The sequence below is a fragment of the Pelobates fuscus genome, chromosome 3, assembly GCF_036172605.1.
Source record: "Pelobates fuscus isolate aPelFus1 chromosome 3, aPelFus1.pri, whole genome shotgun sequence".
NCBI classification, from domain to species: Eukaryota; Metazoa; Chordata; class Amphibia; order Anura; family Pelobatidae; genus Pelobates; species Pelobates fuscus.
In genome coordinates, this window is record NC_086319.1 from 425,310,039 (window position 1) to 425,329,942 (window position 19,904).

General features: G+C 43.1%; 1 protein-coding gene across 7 annotated transcripts in view; it reads right to left on the reverse strand.

Moving 5' to 3' along the window:
• DLG4 (discs large MAGUK scaffold protein 4) overlaps positions 1-19,904 on the reverse strand; it is a 404,912-nt gene that overhangs the window by 85,933 nt on the left and 299,075 nt on the right. For 5 of the 7 annotated variants that reach the window (XM_063449833.1, XM_063449831.1, XM_063449837.1 and 2 more), the window contains 3 exons: positions 13,309-13,459; positions 7,158-7,296; positions 6,008-6,164 (listed from right to left, as the gene is read on the reverse strand). In XM_063449833.1, coding sequence (XP_063305903.1) covers positions 6,008-6,164; positions 7,158-7,296; positions 13,309-13,459 — 447 coding nt within the window. The remainder of the gene's footprint in view (positions 1-6,007; positions 6,165-7,157; positions 7,297-13,308; positions 13,460-19,904) is intronic. The other 2 variants (XM_063449834.1, XM_063449832.1) reach the window with 1 other exon arrangement.

Consider the following 19,904-nt stretch of genomic DNA (forward strand, 5'->3'; position numbering starts at 1 on the left):
ATGATTGAACACCGCTGGACTTTCAGAGCGTTCGGGAGCTCCGCGTTCGGTGCATTATGTGTCCTGTACTTATTCGGTACTTTCAAACCCACTTTAATGTTTTATTGTATTATGTGCGGCGTTCGGTCAATTCAGCTGGGATCGGAGCGGTATTCTCACAAAGTGTGCGCTCCGACCCCAGCTATCTACCGAACGTTCAATTATTATAAAGTACCGAATATTGTGTGAATTGTGTATTTTAATGTCAATTGTCGGTTTTGCTGCACGAGGAGATAATCCACTTAAGCGTCCATTTTAGTGGGAGTATCCTTCTCGTGCAGCAATGCCTGTTGGGAAGGTCACAGTGCATGTTGGGAGAAATCCCCTGGAATTACTGTCTGGAAGCCCCTTGCATGGGGAACTGTATAAATATACTGCCTGTGAATAAACCGAGTTAGTTGACTCCCAAACTGTGTTTCGTCCGGTTATTGGGAGGATGGGGAATATTGCCGTGCTTTCTGTCTTGACTGTGGATTTCCTGAGGATACCAACGGATATCGTGGACTAATATACTGCGTTCCGTTACAATTGGTGGCAAGCGACGGGATCCGAACCTTACAGCCGAAAAACGGAGTTCGTGTAACTGGAACTACCGAACGAGGAAAGCAAAGGCAATTCGTATGGAGATTGATTATACCATACTGAAGCGACAGACGTTAAAGGAACTACTAGAAGCCAGAGGGAAAGTAGCCAGCAGCAAAAACAAGGCGACAATCATTGCCGAGCTGATGGAGGGAGACCAAGCCCGCAGCGCTACCCCCCCGGTAGTTATGGAGGAAACGCTCTATGAAAGAGAAATGAGGACCAGGCTAGCGTTTTTGCCGCAACCGATATCAGATGCCATGTTAAATATGGTAATGGAAAATGTGCAGGAATATGTTATGGCACACAGCCCGCAACACACCCTGGCTCGAACCGAGTCAAACACAGGGTCCCTCTACAACCCAGTAAAGCCCAAGATCCCGTCCCAGGCCTTCAGGGCTTTTTGCGAGGAAAAGGACGAGATAGACGGGTACTTGCAGGACTTTGAAAGACTGTGTGATCTGCATGAGCTAGAACGGTCCGTATGGGTGCAACTGCTAGCAAGCAAACTAGCAGGTCGGGCAGCCGAAGCGTACCGGGCTGTACCCAGTGAGGACAGCAAAGATTATGCCAAAGTAAAACGCGCAATCTTGGAGAGGTATGCCATTACCCCAGAGGCATACCGGCGCAAGTTCCGACACTTACGCAAACCAGAGCGAGATTCGCACGCAGAATGGGCACACAAATTGGATCAGGCCTCCCAAGGGTGGATCCAGGCCAGCAACGCCACCACCATGGAGGAATTGCGCCAGCTGATGTTGCTGGAACAGTTTTTTAACGGATTATCCCCGGAGACGCAAGAATGGGTACGGGACAGGAAACCCCTTACCCTAACGGAAGCGGCTAGATTGGCCGATCAACATTTTGATGCCCGGAGACCCCAGGAACCCGTAGCCAAAAGCTACTCCCGACCCCCAGGACTACCTGGCGCTACAACACCCCTAGCGCCCACCGCGGCCCCGTTCCGTCCCTCACAAGGACACGTACCGCCACCTTCTAGATACAACGGGCGGGCCAACATCCAATGCCATTCCTGTAAACAATGGGGGCATATGGCCCGAGAATGCACCCAGAATCGCAGCAGGCCCACTTGGAATCAGGGCCGTCCAAACCCCGCACCCAGGGCGGCTGCTCACCATTACCAGAGGGACCCCGCCACTCAGGATTTATGGAGTGTGCAGGCGGAGGAACCTCTGGGCATATTACACGAAGTCATGTCGGTCCGAGCCACTGATAACCGGCAACATCACCGACAACTGGTAACCCTTGAGGGGACCGAAGTGCAGGGTCTGCGAGATTCGGGAGCTACCTTAACCCTGATAGCCCCCCATTTGGTTTCGGAGGGCACGCATACCGGCGGATCTGTGGCCGTTCGGGTAGCCGGGGGAGCTGTATACCGACTACCCACGGCGAAAGTACATTTGAACTGGGGTGCGGGAGAGGGGACAGTCGAAGTGGGACTAATGCAGAACTTACCAGCAGATGTGGTGTTAGGGAATGATTTGGGTCAGATGACCTCTGCCTTTGTTCCACAGGCACCCTACCAGGAAGCCCATCCAGTAACCACACGGCAACAGGCATGCACCACGGCTACACCGATACACTCTGAGGCTCAGGTAAGAGACCACGACCCTCACCCGACTTCCATAACCTGGGATACCCCGACTACCTTTATCACCGAAGTACAGGCCGATCCCACTCTCCAAGTCTATAGGGACCGGGCACAAGCTGACCAGACCGGGCTAGAGGGGGAGCACTTCACGTGGGAAAAAGAGTTACTGTACCGTATCACGGCCAAGGACGTGGGGGGGTCCGTCACTTTGACTAACAAACAACTAGTGGTACCACGGAAGCATAGGCAGGAGCTGCTCAGAATTGCTCACGATATCCCCTTGTCAGGACACCTAGGGATGACCCGTACCCGGTACCGCCTAACGCACGCGTTTTTCTGGCCCGGAATCTCACAGGATGTACGACAATATTGCACATCCTGCGACGTCTGCCAGAGGGTAGGAAAACGAGGGGATCGCCACAAGGCCAAATTATGCCCCCTTCCCATTATCGCCGAGCCCTTCAGCAGGGTCGCAGTAGATATAGTAGGGCCCCTGCCAAAACCCAGTCCCTCTGGGAAGAAATACATTTTAACCGTGGTGGACTACGCCACCCGATATCCCGAAGCGATAGCCCTCTCTAACATTCACGCTGAAACCGTGGCGGAAGCTCTAATAAAAGTATTTTCCCGAGTAGGGTTTCCCCAGGAGATAATATCTGACCGGGGCACCCAATTTACTGCTGAGGTTACCCAACAGATGTGGAAGGTGTGTGGCATTAAGCCCATAGTCAATTCAGCCTACCACCCCCAGTCCAATGGACTATGTGAACGATTCAATGGGACGCTGAAGCAGATGCTTCGGACGTTCGGGGAAACCCACAAAGACTGGGAGAGGTTTCTACCTCACCTGCTCTTTGCGTATAGGGAGGTTCCCCAAGAATCGACCGGGTTCTCCCCATTCGAACTACTGTTCGGGAGAAGAGTACGGGGACCTTTAAACTTAATTAGGGAGCACTGGGAGGGGGAGAGCATTGCTAGCGAAACTCCTATCGTATCGTATGTACTGGAGTTCCGAGACCGACTGGAGGCCCTAACCCAGGCTGTACACACCAACCTCCAGGCGGCCCAACAACGTCAGCGGCGATGGTACGATAGGGGAGCCAGGGACCGCAGCTTTCAAGTGGGGCAGAAGGTTTTAATTTTAAAACCTGTCCGCACAGATAAGCTGCAGGCCATCTGGCAAGGCCCATACCAGGTAGTGGAGCAGCGATGCGACACTACCTATGTGATTGGCCCCTGCTCCGGGGTAGGGAAGAGACGCATGCTTCACGTCAACCTGCTCAAACCCTACCACGAGCGGATAGAGGATGTGACGGCAATCTGTGCCTCCGCCATAGAAGATCAGGAGAACTTACCACTACCTGATCTGCTAGAACAGGAAGAACCGGTAGAGCCCTCCCGGGGGGTTCAACTGGGGGAGCGGCTAAGCCCTCGCGAGCGTGCCCAGATACAGGCGCTGATCGTAGCTAAAGGGGCTACGTTCTCTAATTTACCTGGGTACACTCCGCTGGCCACCCACCGAGTTGAAACCCCGGGACAGCTACCTATGCGACAGGCACCATATAGGGTCCCGGAATCAGTCCGGACTCATATGAAGGCCGAGCTGGATGAAATGCTGCAGTTAGGAGTTATCGAACCCTCAGATAGCCCCTGGGCATCGCCGGTAGTCCTGGTGCCTAAAAAGGACGGCACGACCCGATTCTGCGTTGACTACCGGAGGCTGAACGACAAGACCGTGTCGGATGCCTACCCGATGCCCCGTATAGACGAACTGCTAGATAAAATGGCACGGGGCCAGTATCTCACTACCATTGACTTATGTAAGGGATACTGGCAAATTCCTTTAGCCGATGATGCCATCCCCAAGTCGGCGTTTGTCACCCCGTTTGGCCTGTACCAGTTCAAGGTCATGCCCTTCGGGATGAAAAACGCTCCGGCTACTTTTCAGCGGATGGTAGATCGACTACTGGACGGCTTCCAGGACTATGCCTGTGCCTACCTGGACGACATAGCCATCTTCAGCCAGACTTGGGAAGATCACCTCCAACATATAGGGGCGATCCTAGATCGTATTGGGGGAGCGGGGTTAACGCTAAAACCAAGTAAGTGCCACATAGGGATGGCCGAGGTGCAGTATCTAGGACACCGGGTAGGGTGTGGGCAGCAGAGACCCGAGCCAGCCAAAATTGAGGCCGTGGCCAAGTGGCCTACCCCCAGGACCAAAACCCAGGTGCTAGCGTTTCTAGGGACTGCAGGGTATTATAGGAAATTTGTACCAGACTACAGTACCCTGGCCAAACCCCTGACGGACCTGACCAAAAAGAACCTTCCTCGACTGGTTGTCTGGGCCCCAGAGTGTGAGCAGGCATTCCAACAGCTCAAGACCGCACTAACTAATGCTCCTGTGTTAATGGCTCCTGATCCAACTAAAAGATTTCTTGTCCACACAGACGCTTCAATGTTTGGATTGGGGGCAGTGCTGAGCCAAGTGGGAGCCGATGGCGGAGAGCATCCCGTAGCCTACTTAAGCCGCAAGTTATTACCCCGCGAAGTAAGCTACGCCGCCATTGAGAAAGAATGCCTGGCCGTGGTGTGGGCCCTTAAAAAGTTACAGCCGTATTTGTATGGACAACCTTTTTCCTTACTCACAGATCACAACCCGTTGGTGTGGCTAAACCGTGTATCTGGAGACAATGCCCGGCTGTTGCGCTGGAGTTTGGCGCTGCAGCCCTTTGACTTTACCATCCACTACCGACCAGGAAAACAAAACGGTAACGCCGACGGGTTATCCAGACAGACGGAATTAGAAAAATGATCTGTGAGTACTCCCCCGGACATCCCCAAGCCGATCCGTTGGGATCAGACTGTGTATGCCGGCTTGGTTCTGGGGGAGCATTGTGGCAAACCTAGCCACTTCTAACTTATATGCAGCGTAGGTTGTCCATAGGCGGAATGTATACTGCAAGTCGTTACCTGTGATAATGCTATGTACAGCCGTTCGCCGTACGAATGTGGGCTCCCCAGATAGACCACACCTTCACCAGTCGTGTGGCACCAAGTAACCGAGTACACCCCGGTTGCAATCGGTGTTTCAAGGCTCTCCTAGATGGCCGCCGATCGGCTACCGATGGGGAATATTGCCGTGCTTTCTGTCTTGACTGTGGATTTCCTGAGGATACCAACGGATATCGTGGACTAATATACTGCGTTCTGTTACAGTAGTGTTACAATCTACAGGCTGGGAGACCCTTACCTACAATAAGTAGTGTTACCATCTACAGACTGTGAGAACCTTACCTACAATAAGTAGTGTTACCACCTACAGACTGTGAGACCCTTACCTACAATAAGTAGTGTTACCATCTACAGGCTGGGAGACCCTTACCTACAATAAGTAGTGTTACCACCTACAGGCTGGGAGACCCTTACCTACAATAAGTAGTGTTACCATCTACAGGCTGTGAGACCCTTACCTACAATAAGTAGTGTTACCACCTACAGGCTGGGAGACCCTTACCTACAATAAGTAGTGTTACCACCTACAGGCTGGGAGACCCTTACCTACAATATAATGGGATCTATGATGTCTTGTACATCAGTTCACTGCAATTCCTTGTCTATCCTACTGTTTGATTTAACTATATAGCACTTGTAGTCACATGGGTTACATAGGTCTGTCTTCTGCAGCACACAATTTTTTATTATCTTGGGGACATTGAGCCACACTTATATTGTGTGCCGTGTGCGCAGGGGTTATGTGGGCTTATTACTCACGGATATGATCTGGTCTCCTTTCCTTAAGGCTCCACTCAAGTCAGCGGGTCCTCCAGCGAGAATAAAGGAGATGAAGATCCCCTCTCCATCCTCCCCTCCAACAATGTTAAATCCAAGTCCCGTGGATCCACGGTGTATCGTAACCCGCCGTGGCTCCCTGCAGAGTGACAAAACAAGGTTACAATAAATAACAATCAGTCCCAACATAATAAACCAATGATACATCAACACAATAACACAACAACAATCAGCCACAACAAAACAACACATCAACACAATAACACAACAACAATCAGCCACAACAAAACAACACATCAACACAATAACACAACAACAATCAGCCACAACAAAACAACACATAAAAAAATCAGCCACAGCAAAACAACACAATAACACATCAACAGTCAGCCACAACACATCCACACAATAACACATCAACAATCAGCCACAACAAAACAACACATCAACACAATAACACAACAACAATCAGCCACAACAAAACAACACATCAACACAATAACACAACAACAATCAGCCACAACAAAACAACACATACAAAAATCAGCCACAGCAAAACAACACAATAACACATCAACAGTCAGCCACAACACATCCACACAATAACACATCAACAATCAGCTACAACAAAACAACACAATAACACATCAACAGTCAGCCACAATACATCAACACAATAACAAATCAACAGTCAGCCACAACACATCCACACAATAACACATCAACAATCAGCCACAACAAAACAACACATCAACAGTCAGCCACAACACATCAACACAATAACACATCAACAATCAGCCACAACACATCAACAATCTGCCACAACACATCAACAAAACAACACATCAACACAATAACACATCAGCAATCATCCACATCAAGACAACACATCAACACAATAACACATCGACACAATAACATATCAGCAATCAGCCATAATATAATAAAAGTCCCAGTTATTGTGTCATTGTGTTGTTACATATTGCTTCGTGAATGGTACAGACATATAGGGACATAGTCACATGATTCTTTGTGGAAATCGAAGAATATATTCCCGACTTGCTGATGGACAAAACAATTCTCCATATTGGATGCACATCACTAACTTAATTAATACTACACCAGCCTTTACCTGGGGACCTCCTCTTCTCCCATGAGTTCTTTGGGGATGGGGGAGTATCTGTGTGGTGACGTTGGGGTCATGACTGAAGCGTATTCAGGTCCCAAATAACTGGGGTGACAGAGATCACTGTCCAACTGCTGGGAGTAAGCTGGATACAAAATAAAGATTCATCAATATCAATTGGACAAATCAATCAGTACATACAGACAAGGATATCAAGAAATTACTTATAGACAATGATATCAATCAGTACATACAGACAAGGATATCAAGAAATTACTTATAGACAATGATATCAGTCAGTACATACAGACAATGATATCAATCAATACATACAGACAATGATATCAATCAATACATACAGACAATGATATCAATCAATACATACAGACAATGATATCAATCAGTACATACAGAAAATGATATCAATCAGTACATACAGACAATGATATCAATCAATACATACAGACAATGATATCAATCAATACATACAGACAATGATATCAATCAATACATACAGACAATGATATCAATCAATACATACAGACAATGATATCAATCAATACATACAGACAATGATATCAATCAGTACATACAGACAATGATATCAATCAATACATACAGACAATGATATCAATCAATACATACAGACAGTGATATCAATCAATACATACAGACAATGATATCAATCAGTACATACAGACAATGATATAAATCAATACATACAGACAGTGATATCAATCAGTACATACAGACAATGATATCAATCAATCAATACAGACAGACAGTGATATCAATCAATACATACAGACAGTGATATCAATCAAACACATACAGACAATGATTTCAATCAGTACATACAGACAGTGATATCAATCAATACAGACAGTGATATCAATCAATACATACAGACAATTATATCAATCAATACATACAGACAATGATATCAATCAAACACATACAGACAATGATATCAATCAGTACATACAGACAATGATATCAATCAAATACATACAGACAATGATATCAATCAGTACATACAGACAGTGATATCAATCAATACAGACAGTGATATCAATCAATACATACAGACAATTATATCAATCAATACATACAGACAATGATATCAATCAAACACATACAGACAATGATATCAATCAGTACATACAGACAATGATATCAATCAAATACATACAGACAATGATTTCAATCAGTACATACAGACAGTGATATCAATCAATACAGACAGTGATATCAATCAATACATACAGACAATTATATCAATCGATACATACAGACAATGATATAAATCAAACACATACAGACAATTATATCAATCAGTACATACAGACAATGATATCAATCAATACATACAGACAATGATATCAATCAATACATACAGACAATGATATCAATCAATACATACAGACAATGATATCAATCAGTACATACAGACAGTGATATCAATCAGTACATACAGACAGTGATATCAATCAATACATACAGACAATGTTATCAATCAGTACATACAGACAGTGATATCAATCAGTACATGCAGACAGTGATATAAATCAATACATACAATGATATCAATCAATGCATACAGACAATGATATCAATCAATACATACAGACAATGATATCAATCAATACATACAGACAGTGATATAAATCAGTACATACAGACAATGATATCAATCAATACATTCAGACAATGATATCAATCAGTACATACAGACAGTGATATCAATCAGTACATACAGACAATGATATCAATCAGTACATACAATGATATCAATCAATACATACAGACAATGATATCAATCAATACATACCGACAATGATATCAATCAATACATACAGACAATGATATCAATCAGTACATACAGACAATGATATCAATCAGTACATACAGACAATGATATCAATTAGTACATACAGACAGTGATATCAATCAATACATACAGACAATGATATCAATCAATACATACAGACAATGATATCAATCAGTACATACAGACAATGATATCAATCAGTACATACAGACAGTGATATCAATCAATACATACAGACAATGATATCAATCAATACATACAGACAATGATATCAATCAGAACATACAGACAATGATATCAATCAGTACATACAGACAGTGATATCAATCAATCAATACAGACAATGATATCAATCAATACATACAGACAATGATATCAATCAGTACATACAGACAATTATATCAATCAATACATACAGACAATGACATCAATCAATACATACAGACAATTATATCAATCAAATACTAGGAAAAGCTTCATGAAGACACAGGTAGAAAGAAATACAACGACATATAATGATCAACAAACACAGATATACATATAGATACAGAAAGATCAATGTATAGATATATTGGTACACACGGATAGATCAATATGCATGATAAATCATTAAACAGAAATAGAGATACATTTTGATGGATAGACAACAGACAGGTAGATAGATAGCTGTGTAGTTTGATGGACATAAAGACAGACAGGTAGATAGATAGCTGTGTAGTTTGATGGACAGAAAGACTGACAGGTAGATAGATAGCTGTTTAGTTCGACAGACAGAAAGACAGACAGGTAGATAGATAGCTGTGTAGTTTGATGGACAGAAAGACAGACAGGTAGATAGATAGCTGTGTAGTTTGATGGACAGAAATAAAAACAGGTAGATAGATAGCTGTGTAGTTTGATGGACAGAAAGACAGACAGGTAGATAGATAGCTGTGTAGTTTGATGGACAGAAAGACAGACAGGTAGATAGATAGCTGTGTAGTTCGACAGACAGAAAGACAGAAAGGTAGATAGATAGCTGTGTAGTTTGATGGACATAAAGACAGACAGGTAGATAGATAGCTGTGTAGTTTGATGGACAGAAAGACAGACAGGTAGATAAATAGATGTGTAGTTTGACAGACAGAAAGACAGACAGGTAGATAGATAGCTGTATAGTTTGATGGACAGAATGACAGACAGGTAGATAGATAGCTGTGTAGTTTGATGGACAGACATACAGACAGGTAGATAGATAGCTGTGTAGTTTGATGGACAGAAAGACAGACAGGTAGATAGATAGCTATGTAGTTTGATGGACAGAAATACTGACAGGTAGATAGATAGATGTGTAGTTCGACAGACAGAAAGACAGACAGGTAGATAGATAGCTGTATAGTTTGATGGACAGAATGACAGACAGGTAGATAGATAGCTGTGTAGTTTGATGGACAGAAAGACAGACAAGTAGATAGATAGCTGTGTAGTTTGATGGACAGAATGACAGACAGGTAGATAGATAGCTGTGTAGTTTGATGGACAGAAAGACAGACAAGTAGATAGATAGCTGTGTAGTTTGATTTACAGAAAGGTAGATAGATAGCTGTGTAGTTTGATGGACAGACAACAGACAGGTAGATAGATAGCTGTGTAGTTTGATGGACAGACAACAGACAGGTAGATAGATAGCTGTGTAGTTCGATGGACAGACATACAGACATGTAGATAGATAGCTGTATAGTTCGATGGACAGACATACAGACAGGTAGATAGATAGCTGTGTAGTTTGATGGACAGACAACAGACAGGTAGATAGATAGCTGTGTAGTTTGATGGACAGACAACAGACAGGTAGATAGATAGCTGTGTAGTTCGATGGACAGACATACAGACAGGTAGATAGATAGCTGTGTAGTTTGATGGACAGACAGACAGACAGGTAGATAGATAGCTGTGTAGTTTGATGGACAGACATACAGACAGGTAGATAGATAGCTGTGTAGTTTGATGGACAGACAGACAGACAGGTAGATAGATAGCTGTGTAGTTTGATGGACAGACATACAGACAGGTAGATAGATAGCTGTGTAGTTTGATGGACAGACATACAGACAGGTAGATAGATAGCTGTGTAGTTTGATGGACAGACAGACAGACAGGTAGATAGATAGCTGTGTAGTTTGATGGACAGACATACAGACAGGTAGATAGATAGCTGTGTAGTTTGATGGACAGACAGACAGACAGGTAGATAGATAGCTGTGTAGTTTGATGGACAGACATACAGACAGGTAGATAGATAGCTGTGTAGTTTGATGGACAGACATACAGACAGGTAGATAGATAGCTGTGTAGTTTGATGGACAGACAGACAGACAGGTAGATAGATAGCTGTGTAGTTTGATGGACAGACAGACAGACAGGTAGATAGATAGCTGTGTAGTTTGATGGAAAGAATGACAGACAGGTAGATAGATAGCTGTGTAGTTTGATGGACAGAAAGACAGACAAGTAGATAGATAGCTGTGTAGTTTGATTTACAGAAAGGTAGATAGATAGCTGTGTAGTTTGATGGACAGACAACAGACAGGTAGATAGATAGCTGTGTAGTTCGATGGACAGACATACAGACAGGTAGATAGATAGCTGTGTAGTTCGATGGACAGACATACAGACAGGTAGATAGATAGCTGTGTAGTTTGATGGACAGACAACAGACAGGTAGATAGATAGCTGTGTAGTTTGATGGACAGACAACAGACAGGTAGATAGATAGCTGTGTAGTTCGATGGACAGACATACAGACAGGTAGATAGATAGCTGTGTAGTTTGATGGACAGACAGGTAGATAGATAGCTGTGTAGTTTGATGGACAGACATACAGACAGGTAGATAGATAGCTGTGTAGTTTGATGGACAGACATACAGACAGGTAGATAGATAGCTGTGTAGTTTGATGGACAGACAGACAGACAGGTAGATAGATAGCTGTGTAGTTTGATGGACAGAAAGACAGACAAGTAGATAGATAGCTGTGTAGTTTGATGGACAGAATGACAGACAGGTAGATAGATAGCTGTGTAGTTTGATGGACAGAAAGGCAGACAAGTAGATAGATAGCTGTGTAGTTTGATTTACAGAAAGGTAGATAGATAGCTGTGTAGTTTGATGGACAGACAACAGACAGGTAGATAGATAGCTGTGTAGTTTGATGGACAGACAACAGACAGGTAGATAGATAGCTGTGTAGTTCGATGGACAGACATACAGACAGGTAGATAGATAGCTGTGTAGTTCGATGGACAGACATACAGACAGGTAGATAGATAGCTGTGTAGTTTGATGGACAGACAACAGACAGGTAGATAGATAGCTGTGTAGTTTGATGGACAGACAACAGACAGGTAGATAGATAGCTGTGTAGTTCGATGGACAGACATACAGACAGGTAGATAGATAGCTGTGTAGTTTGATGGACAGACAGACAGACAGGTAGATAGATAGCTGTGTAGTTTGATGGACAGACATACAGACAGGTAGATAGATAGCTGTGTAGTTTGATGGACAGACAGACAGACAGGTAGATAGATAGCTGTGTAGTTCGATGGACAGACATACAGACAGGTAGATAGATAGCTGTGTAGTTTGATTTACAGAAAGGTAGATAGATAGCTGTGTAGTTTGATGGACAGACAGACAGACAGGTAGATAGATAGCTGTGTAGTTCGATGGACAGACATACAGACAGGTAGATAGATAGCTGTGTAGTTTGATGGACAGACAACAGACAGGTAGATAGATAGCTGTGTAGTTCGATGGACAGACATACAGACAGGTAGATAGATAGCTGTGTAGTTTGATGGACAGACAACAGACAGGTAGATAGATAGCTGTGTAGTTTGATGGACAGACAACAGACAGGTAGATAGATAGCTGTGTAGTTCGATGGACAGACATACAGACAGGTAGATAGATAGCTGTGTAGTTTGATGGACAGACAGACAGACAGGTAGATAGATAGCTGTGTAGTTTGATGGACAGACATACAGACAGGTAGATAGATAGCTGTGTAGTTTGATGGACAGACAGACAGACAGGTAGATAGATAGCTGTGTAGTTCGATGGACAGACATACAGACAGGTAGATAGATAGCTGTGTAGTTTGATTTACAGAAAGGTAGATAGATAGCTGTGTAGTTTGATGGACAGACAGACAGACAGGTAGATAGATAGCTGTGTAGTTCGATGGACAGACATACAGACAGGTAGATAGATAGCTGTGTAGTTTGATGGACAGACAGACAGACAGGTAGATAGAAAGCTGTGTAGGTAGCTGGGAAGACAGACAGTTACAGGTTGTAATATCCGGTGGTGCGTAGGAGTCATTCAGATACACATTGGTCGGTTTGGCCACTTTCAGATAGACAATGTCAGATGTATTCTTCAGAGCAGCTACCGCATCTTCGTGCATCACATCTTCCAAACTGACGTGGTTAACCTGCACAGCATTCAAATAAGGATAAGGAAGAGATAAATAAACATAATCAACACATCAGTCATAAACATGCATTGAGGGAGTTAAAGCTAAAAGCAGTGAAAAGTATTCACCCCCCTTCAAAAACAAGGTTCATTGTCAAAATTGACAGACTTTCTTCTGTTTGCTGTGAAAAAATCAAAAAAGCATCACAAGGAATACTTCAAGTGGCTTTCCCACATTCAACACAAAATGCAACGCATAATGACTTCTCCAGTCTCAAAAATATTCAACCCCTTCATGGCAAGCATCTTCAGTACTTAGTAGATCATCCTTTTGCGGATATGACCTGCTGCAAATGAGAAGCATAGTCAGACACCAGGTTCTGGCAGCGTTCCTGAGGAATCTTAGTCCATTGCTCATGAGCAATTAGCTCCAGTTCAGTAATATTCTTGGGTTTGCGTGCTGCCCACGCAAATCCCACCAGGGGTTTTCTATGGGGTTCAAGTCAGGTGACTGTGGTGGCCACTGTAGAATTTTCCAGGAATTCTTCTGCAACAAGCCTTGGTAGAATATGAACTATCCTTGGAATTATTGTCTTGTTGGAAGGTCCAGTGATGCCCAAGCTTCAGCTTCCACACAGACAGCATGACATCTTCTCCTAGGATTTCCTGATACTTTAAAGGAACACTATAGTCACCTAAATGACTTTAGTTAAATAAAGCAGTTTTAGTGTATAGATCATTCCCCTGCAATTTCACTGCTCAATTCTCTGTCATTTAGGAGTTAAATCACTTTGTTTCTGTATATGCAGCCCTAGCCACACTTTCCCTGGCTATGAAAAAAAAAACTGGTTTCACTTTCAAACAGATGTAATTTACCTTAAATAATTGTATCTCAATCTCTAAATTGAACTTTAATCACATACAGGAGGCTCTTGCAGGGTCTAGCAAGCTATTAACATAGCAGGGGATAAGAAAATCTTAATTAAACAGAACTTGCAATAAAGAAAGCCTAAATAGGGCTCTCTTTACAGGAAGTGTTTATGGAAGGCTGTGCAAGTCACATGCAGGGAGGTGTGACTAGGGTTCATAAACAAAGGGATAACTCCTAAATGGCAGAGGATTGAGAAGTGAGGCTGTAGGGGCATGTTCTATACACAAAAACTGCTTCATTAAGCTGTTCAGGTGACTATAGTGTCCCTTTAACTTTGTGGACCATTCTTTTGACTTAGCCATATTTCTAACATGCAGTCAAATGTGACACTCAACAAACCCCCTAGCCAGTTCAGGTATGTCAAGTGTTCCAGCTCAAGCACACCCGGTGCAACTAATGAAGCCCATGAATAGTTGCATAAGGTGTGTTTGAGACAACATCTGTTTTGCATATTTGTGCTATTGTGTGAGGTTCTATCCAGGGGTTTGAAGAGTTTTAGACAGAAGAAGTCATTATAAGTTACATAAGGTACATCAGTTGAATTTGGGGAAACTACTTGAAGCATTCGTTATGTTGAGCTATTTCATTTGCTTTTGTTTGATTTGTTCATTGCAAACAGTTGAAAGTCTGTACGGTTTGATAATAAATCTGATTTTCAATGGGAGTTGAATAATTTTGATTACAACTGTAGCAATGCAAATACGGGAATTTATATCAAACAATAGGAGGGGATATAGAAAGATTTACATGAAGTTATAGAAGGGGTTATAGCGAGGGATATATGGGTACCAGGAGGAATTATAGCGAGGGATATATGGAGTACCAGGAGGAATTATAGCGAGGGATATATGGAGTACCAGGAGGAATTATAGCGAGGGATATATGGAGTAACAGGAGGAATTATAGCGAGGGATATATGGAGTACCAGGAGGAATTATAGCGAGGGATATATGGAGTAACAGGAGGAATTATAGCGAGGGATATATGGGTACCAGGAGGAATTATAGCGAGGGATATATGGAGTACCAGGAGGAATTATAGCGAGGGATATATGGAGTAACAGGAGGAATTATAGCGAGGGATATATGGAGTACCAGGAGGAATTATAGCGAGGGGTATATGGAGTAACAGGAGGAATTATAGCGAGGGATATATGGAGTAACAGGAGGAATTATAGCGAGGGATATATGGAGTAACAGGAGGAATTATAGTGAGGGATATATGGAGTACCAGGAGGAATTATAGCGAGGGATATATGGAGTAACAGGAGGAATTATAGCGAGGGATATATGGAGTACCAGGAGGAATTATAGCGAGGGATATATGGAGTACCAGGAGGAATTATAGCGAGGGATATATGGAGTAACAGGAGGAATTATAGCGAGGGATATATGGAGTACCAGGAGGAATTATAGCGAGGGATATATGGAGTAACAGGAGGAATTATAGCGAGGGATATATGGAGTAACAGGAGGAATTATAGTGAGGGATATATGGAGTACCAGGAGGAATTATAGCGAGGGATATATGGAGTACCAGGAGGAATTATAGCGAGGGATATATGGAGTAACAGGAGGAATTATAGTGAGGGATATATGGAGTACCAGGAGGAATTATAGCGAGGGATATATGGAGTACCAGGAGGAATTATAGCGAGGGATATATGGAGTAACAGGAGGAATTATAGTGAGGGATATATGGAGTACCAGGAGGAATTATAGCGAGGGATATATGGAGTAACAGGAGGAATTATAGCGAGGGATATATGGAGTAACAGGAGGAATTATAGCGAGAGATATATGGAGTAACAGGAGGAATTATAGCGAGGGATATATGGAGTAACAGGAGGAATTATAGCGAGGGATATATGGAGTAACAGGAGGAATTATAGCGAGGGATATATGGAGTACCAGGAGGAATTATAGCGAGGGATATATGGAGTACCAGGAGGAATTATAGCGAGGGATATATGGAGTAACAGGAGGAATTATAGCGAGGGATATATGGAGTACCAGGAGGAATTATAGCGAGGGATATATGGAGTACCAGGAGGAATTATAGCGAGGGATATATGGAGTACCAGGAGGAATTATAGCGAGGGATATATGGAGTAACAGGAGGAATTATAGCGAGGGATATATGGAGTACCAGGAGGAATTATAGCGAGGGATATATTGAGTAATAGGAGGAATTATAGCGAGGGATATATGGAGTAACAGGAGGAATTATAGCGAGGGATATATGGAGTAACAGGAGGAATTATAGCGAGGGATATATGGAGTAACAGGAGGAATTATAGCGAGGGATATATGGAGTAACAGGAGGAATTATAGTGAGGGATATATGGAGTAATAGGAGGAATTATAGCGAGGGATATATGGAGTAACAGGAGGAATTATAGCGAGGGATATATGGAGTAATAGGAGGAATTATAGCGAGGGATATATGGAGTAACAGGAGGAATTATAGCGAGGGATATATGGAGTAACAGGAGGAATTATAGTGAGGGATATATGGAGTACCAGGAGGAATTATAGCGAGGGATATATGGAGTAACAGGAGGAATTATAGCGAGGGATATATGGAGTACCAGGAGGAATTATAGCGAGGGATATATGGAGTACCAGGAGGAATTATAGCGAGGGATATATGGAGTACCAGGAGGAATTATAGCGAGGGATATATGGCGTAACAGGAGGAATTATAGCGAGGGATATATGGAGTAACAGGAGGAATTATAGCGATGGATATATGGAGTACCAGGAGGAATTATAGCGAGGGATATATGGAGTAACAGGAGGAATTATAGCGAGGGATATATGGAGTAACAGGAGGAATTATAGCGAGGGATATATGGAGTAACAGGAGGAATTATAGCGAGGGATATATGGAGTACCAGGAGGAATTATAGCAAGGAATATATGGGTACCAGGAGGAATTATAGCGAGGGATATATGGAGTACCAGGAGGAATTATAGCGAGGGATATATGGAGTACCAGGAGGAATTATAGCGAGGGATATATGGAGTAACAGGAGGAATTATAGCGAGGGATATATGGAGTACCAGGAGGAATTATAGCGAGGGATATATGGAGTACCAGGAGGAATTATAGCGAGGGATATATGGAGTACCAGGAGGAATTATAGCGAGGGATATATGGAGTAACAGGAGGAATTATAGCGAGGGATATATGGAGTACCAGGAGGAATTATAGCGAGGGATATATGGAGTAATAGGAGGAATTATAGCGAGGGATATATGGAGTAACAGGAGGAATTATAGCGAGGGATATATGGAGTAACAGGAGGAATTATAGCGAGGGATATATGGAGTAACAGGAGGAATTATAGCGAGGGATATATGGAGTAGTAGGAGGAATTATAGCGAGGGATATATGGAGTAACAGGAGGAATTATAGCGAGGGATATATGGAGTACCAGGAGGAATTATAGCGAGGGATATATGGAGTACCAGGAGGAATTATAGCGAGGGATATATGGAGTAACAGGAGGAATTATAGCGAGGGATATATGGAGTACCAGGAGGAATTATAGCGAGGGATATATGGAGTAACAGGAGGAATTATAGCGAGGGATATATGGAGTAACAGGAGGAATTATAGCGAGGGATATATGGAGTAACAGGAGGAATTATAGCGAGGGATATATGGAGTAACAGGAGGAATTATAGCGAGGGGTATATGGAGTAACAGGAGGAATTATAGCGAGGGATATATGGAGTAACAGGAGGAATTATAGCGAGGGATATATGGAGTACCAGGAGGAATTATAGCGAGGGATATATGGAGTAACAGGAGGAATTATAGCGAGGGATATATGGAGTAACAGGAGGAATTATAGCGAGGGATATATGGAGTAACAGGAGGAATTATAGCGAGGGGTATATGGAGTAACAGGAGGAATTATAGCGAGGGATATATGGAGTAACAGGAGGAATTATAGTGAGGGATATATGGAGTACCAGGAGGAATTATAGCGAGGGATATATGGAGTAACAGGAGGAATTATAGCGAGGGATATATGGAGTAACAGGAGGAATTATAGCGAGGGATATATGGAGTAACAGGAGGAATTATAGCGAGGGGTATATGGAGTAACAGAAGGAATTATAGCGAGGGATATATGGAGTAACAGGAGGAATTATAGCGAGGGATATATGGAGTAACAGGAGGAATTATAGCGAGGGATATATGGAGTAACAGGAGGAATTATAGCGAGGGATATATGGAGTAACAGGAGGAATTATAGCGAGGGATATATGGAGTAACAGGAGGAATTATAGCGAGGGATATATGGAGTAACAGGAGGAATTATAGCGAGGGATATATGGAGTAACAGGAGGAATTATAGCGAGGGATATATGGAGTAACAGGAATTATGATAGCGAGGGATATATGGAGTACCAGGAGGAATTATAGCGAGGGATATATGGAGTAACAGGAGGAATTATAGCGAGGGATATATGGAGTAACAGGAGGAATTATAGCGAGGGATATATGGAGTAACAGGAGGAATTATAGCGAGGGATATATGGAGTAACAGAAGGAATTATAGCGAGGGGTATATGGAGTAACAGGAGGAATTATAGCGAGGGATATATGGAGTAACAGGAGGAATTATAGCGAGGGATATATGGAGTACCAGGAGGAATTAAAGCGAGGGATATATGGAGTACCAGGAGGAATTATAGCGAGGGATATATGGAGTAGTAGGAGGAATTATAGCGAGGGATATATGGAGTACCAGGAGGAATTATAGCGAGGGATATATGGAGTACCAGGAGGAATTATAGCGAGGGATATATGGAGTAACAGGAGGAATTATAGCGAGGGATATATGGAGTACCAGGAGGAATTATAGCGAGGGATATATGGAGTACCAGGAGGAATTATAGCGAGGGATATATGGAGTACCAGGAGGAATTATAGCGAGGGATATATGGAGTAATAGGAGGAATTATAGCGAGGGATATATGGAGTAACAGGAGAAATTATAGTGAGGGATATATGGAGTAACAGGAGGAATTATAGCGAGGGATATATGGAGTAACAGGAGGAATTATAGCGAGGAATATATGGAGTAACAGGAGGAATTATAGCGAGGGATATATGGAGTAACAGGAGGAATTATAGCGAGGGATATTTGGAGTAACAGGAGGAATTATAGCGAGGGATATATGGAGTACCAGGAGGAATTATAGCGAGGGGTATATGGAGTAATAGGAGGATTTATAGCGAGAGATATATGGAGTACCAGGAGGAATTATAGCGAGGGATATATGGAGTAACAGGAGGAATTATAGCGAGGGATATATGGAGTACCAGGAGGAATTATAGCGAGGGATATATGGAGTAACAGGAGGAATTATAGCGAGGGATATATGGAGTAACAGGAGGAATTATAGCGAGGGATATATGGAGTAACAGGAGGAATTATAGCGAGGGATATATGGAGTAACAGGAGGAATTATAGCGAGGGATATATGGAGTAACAGGAGGAATTATAGCGAGG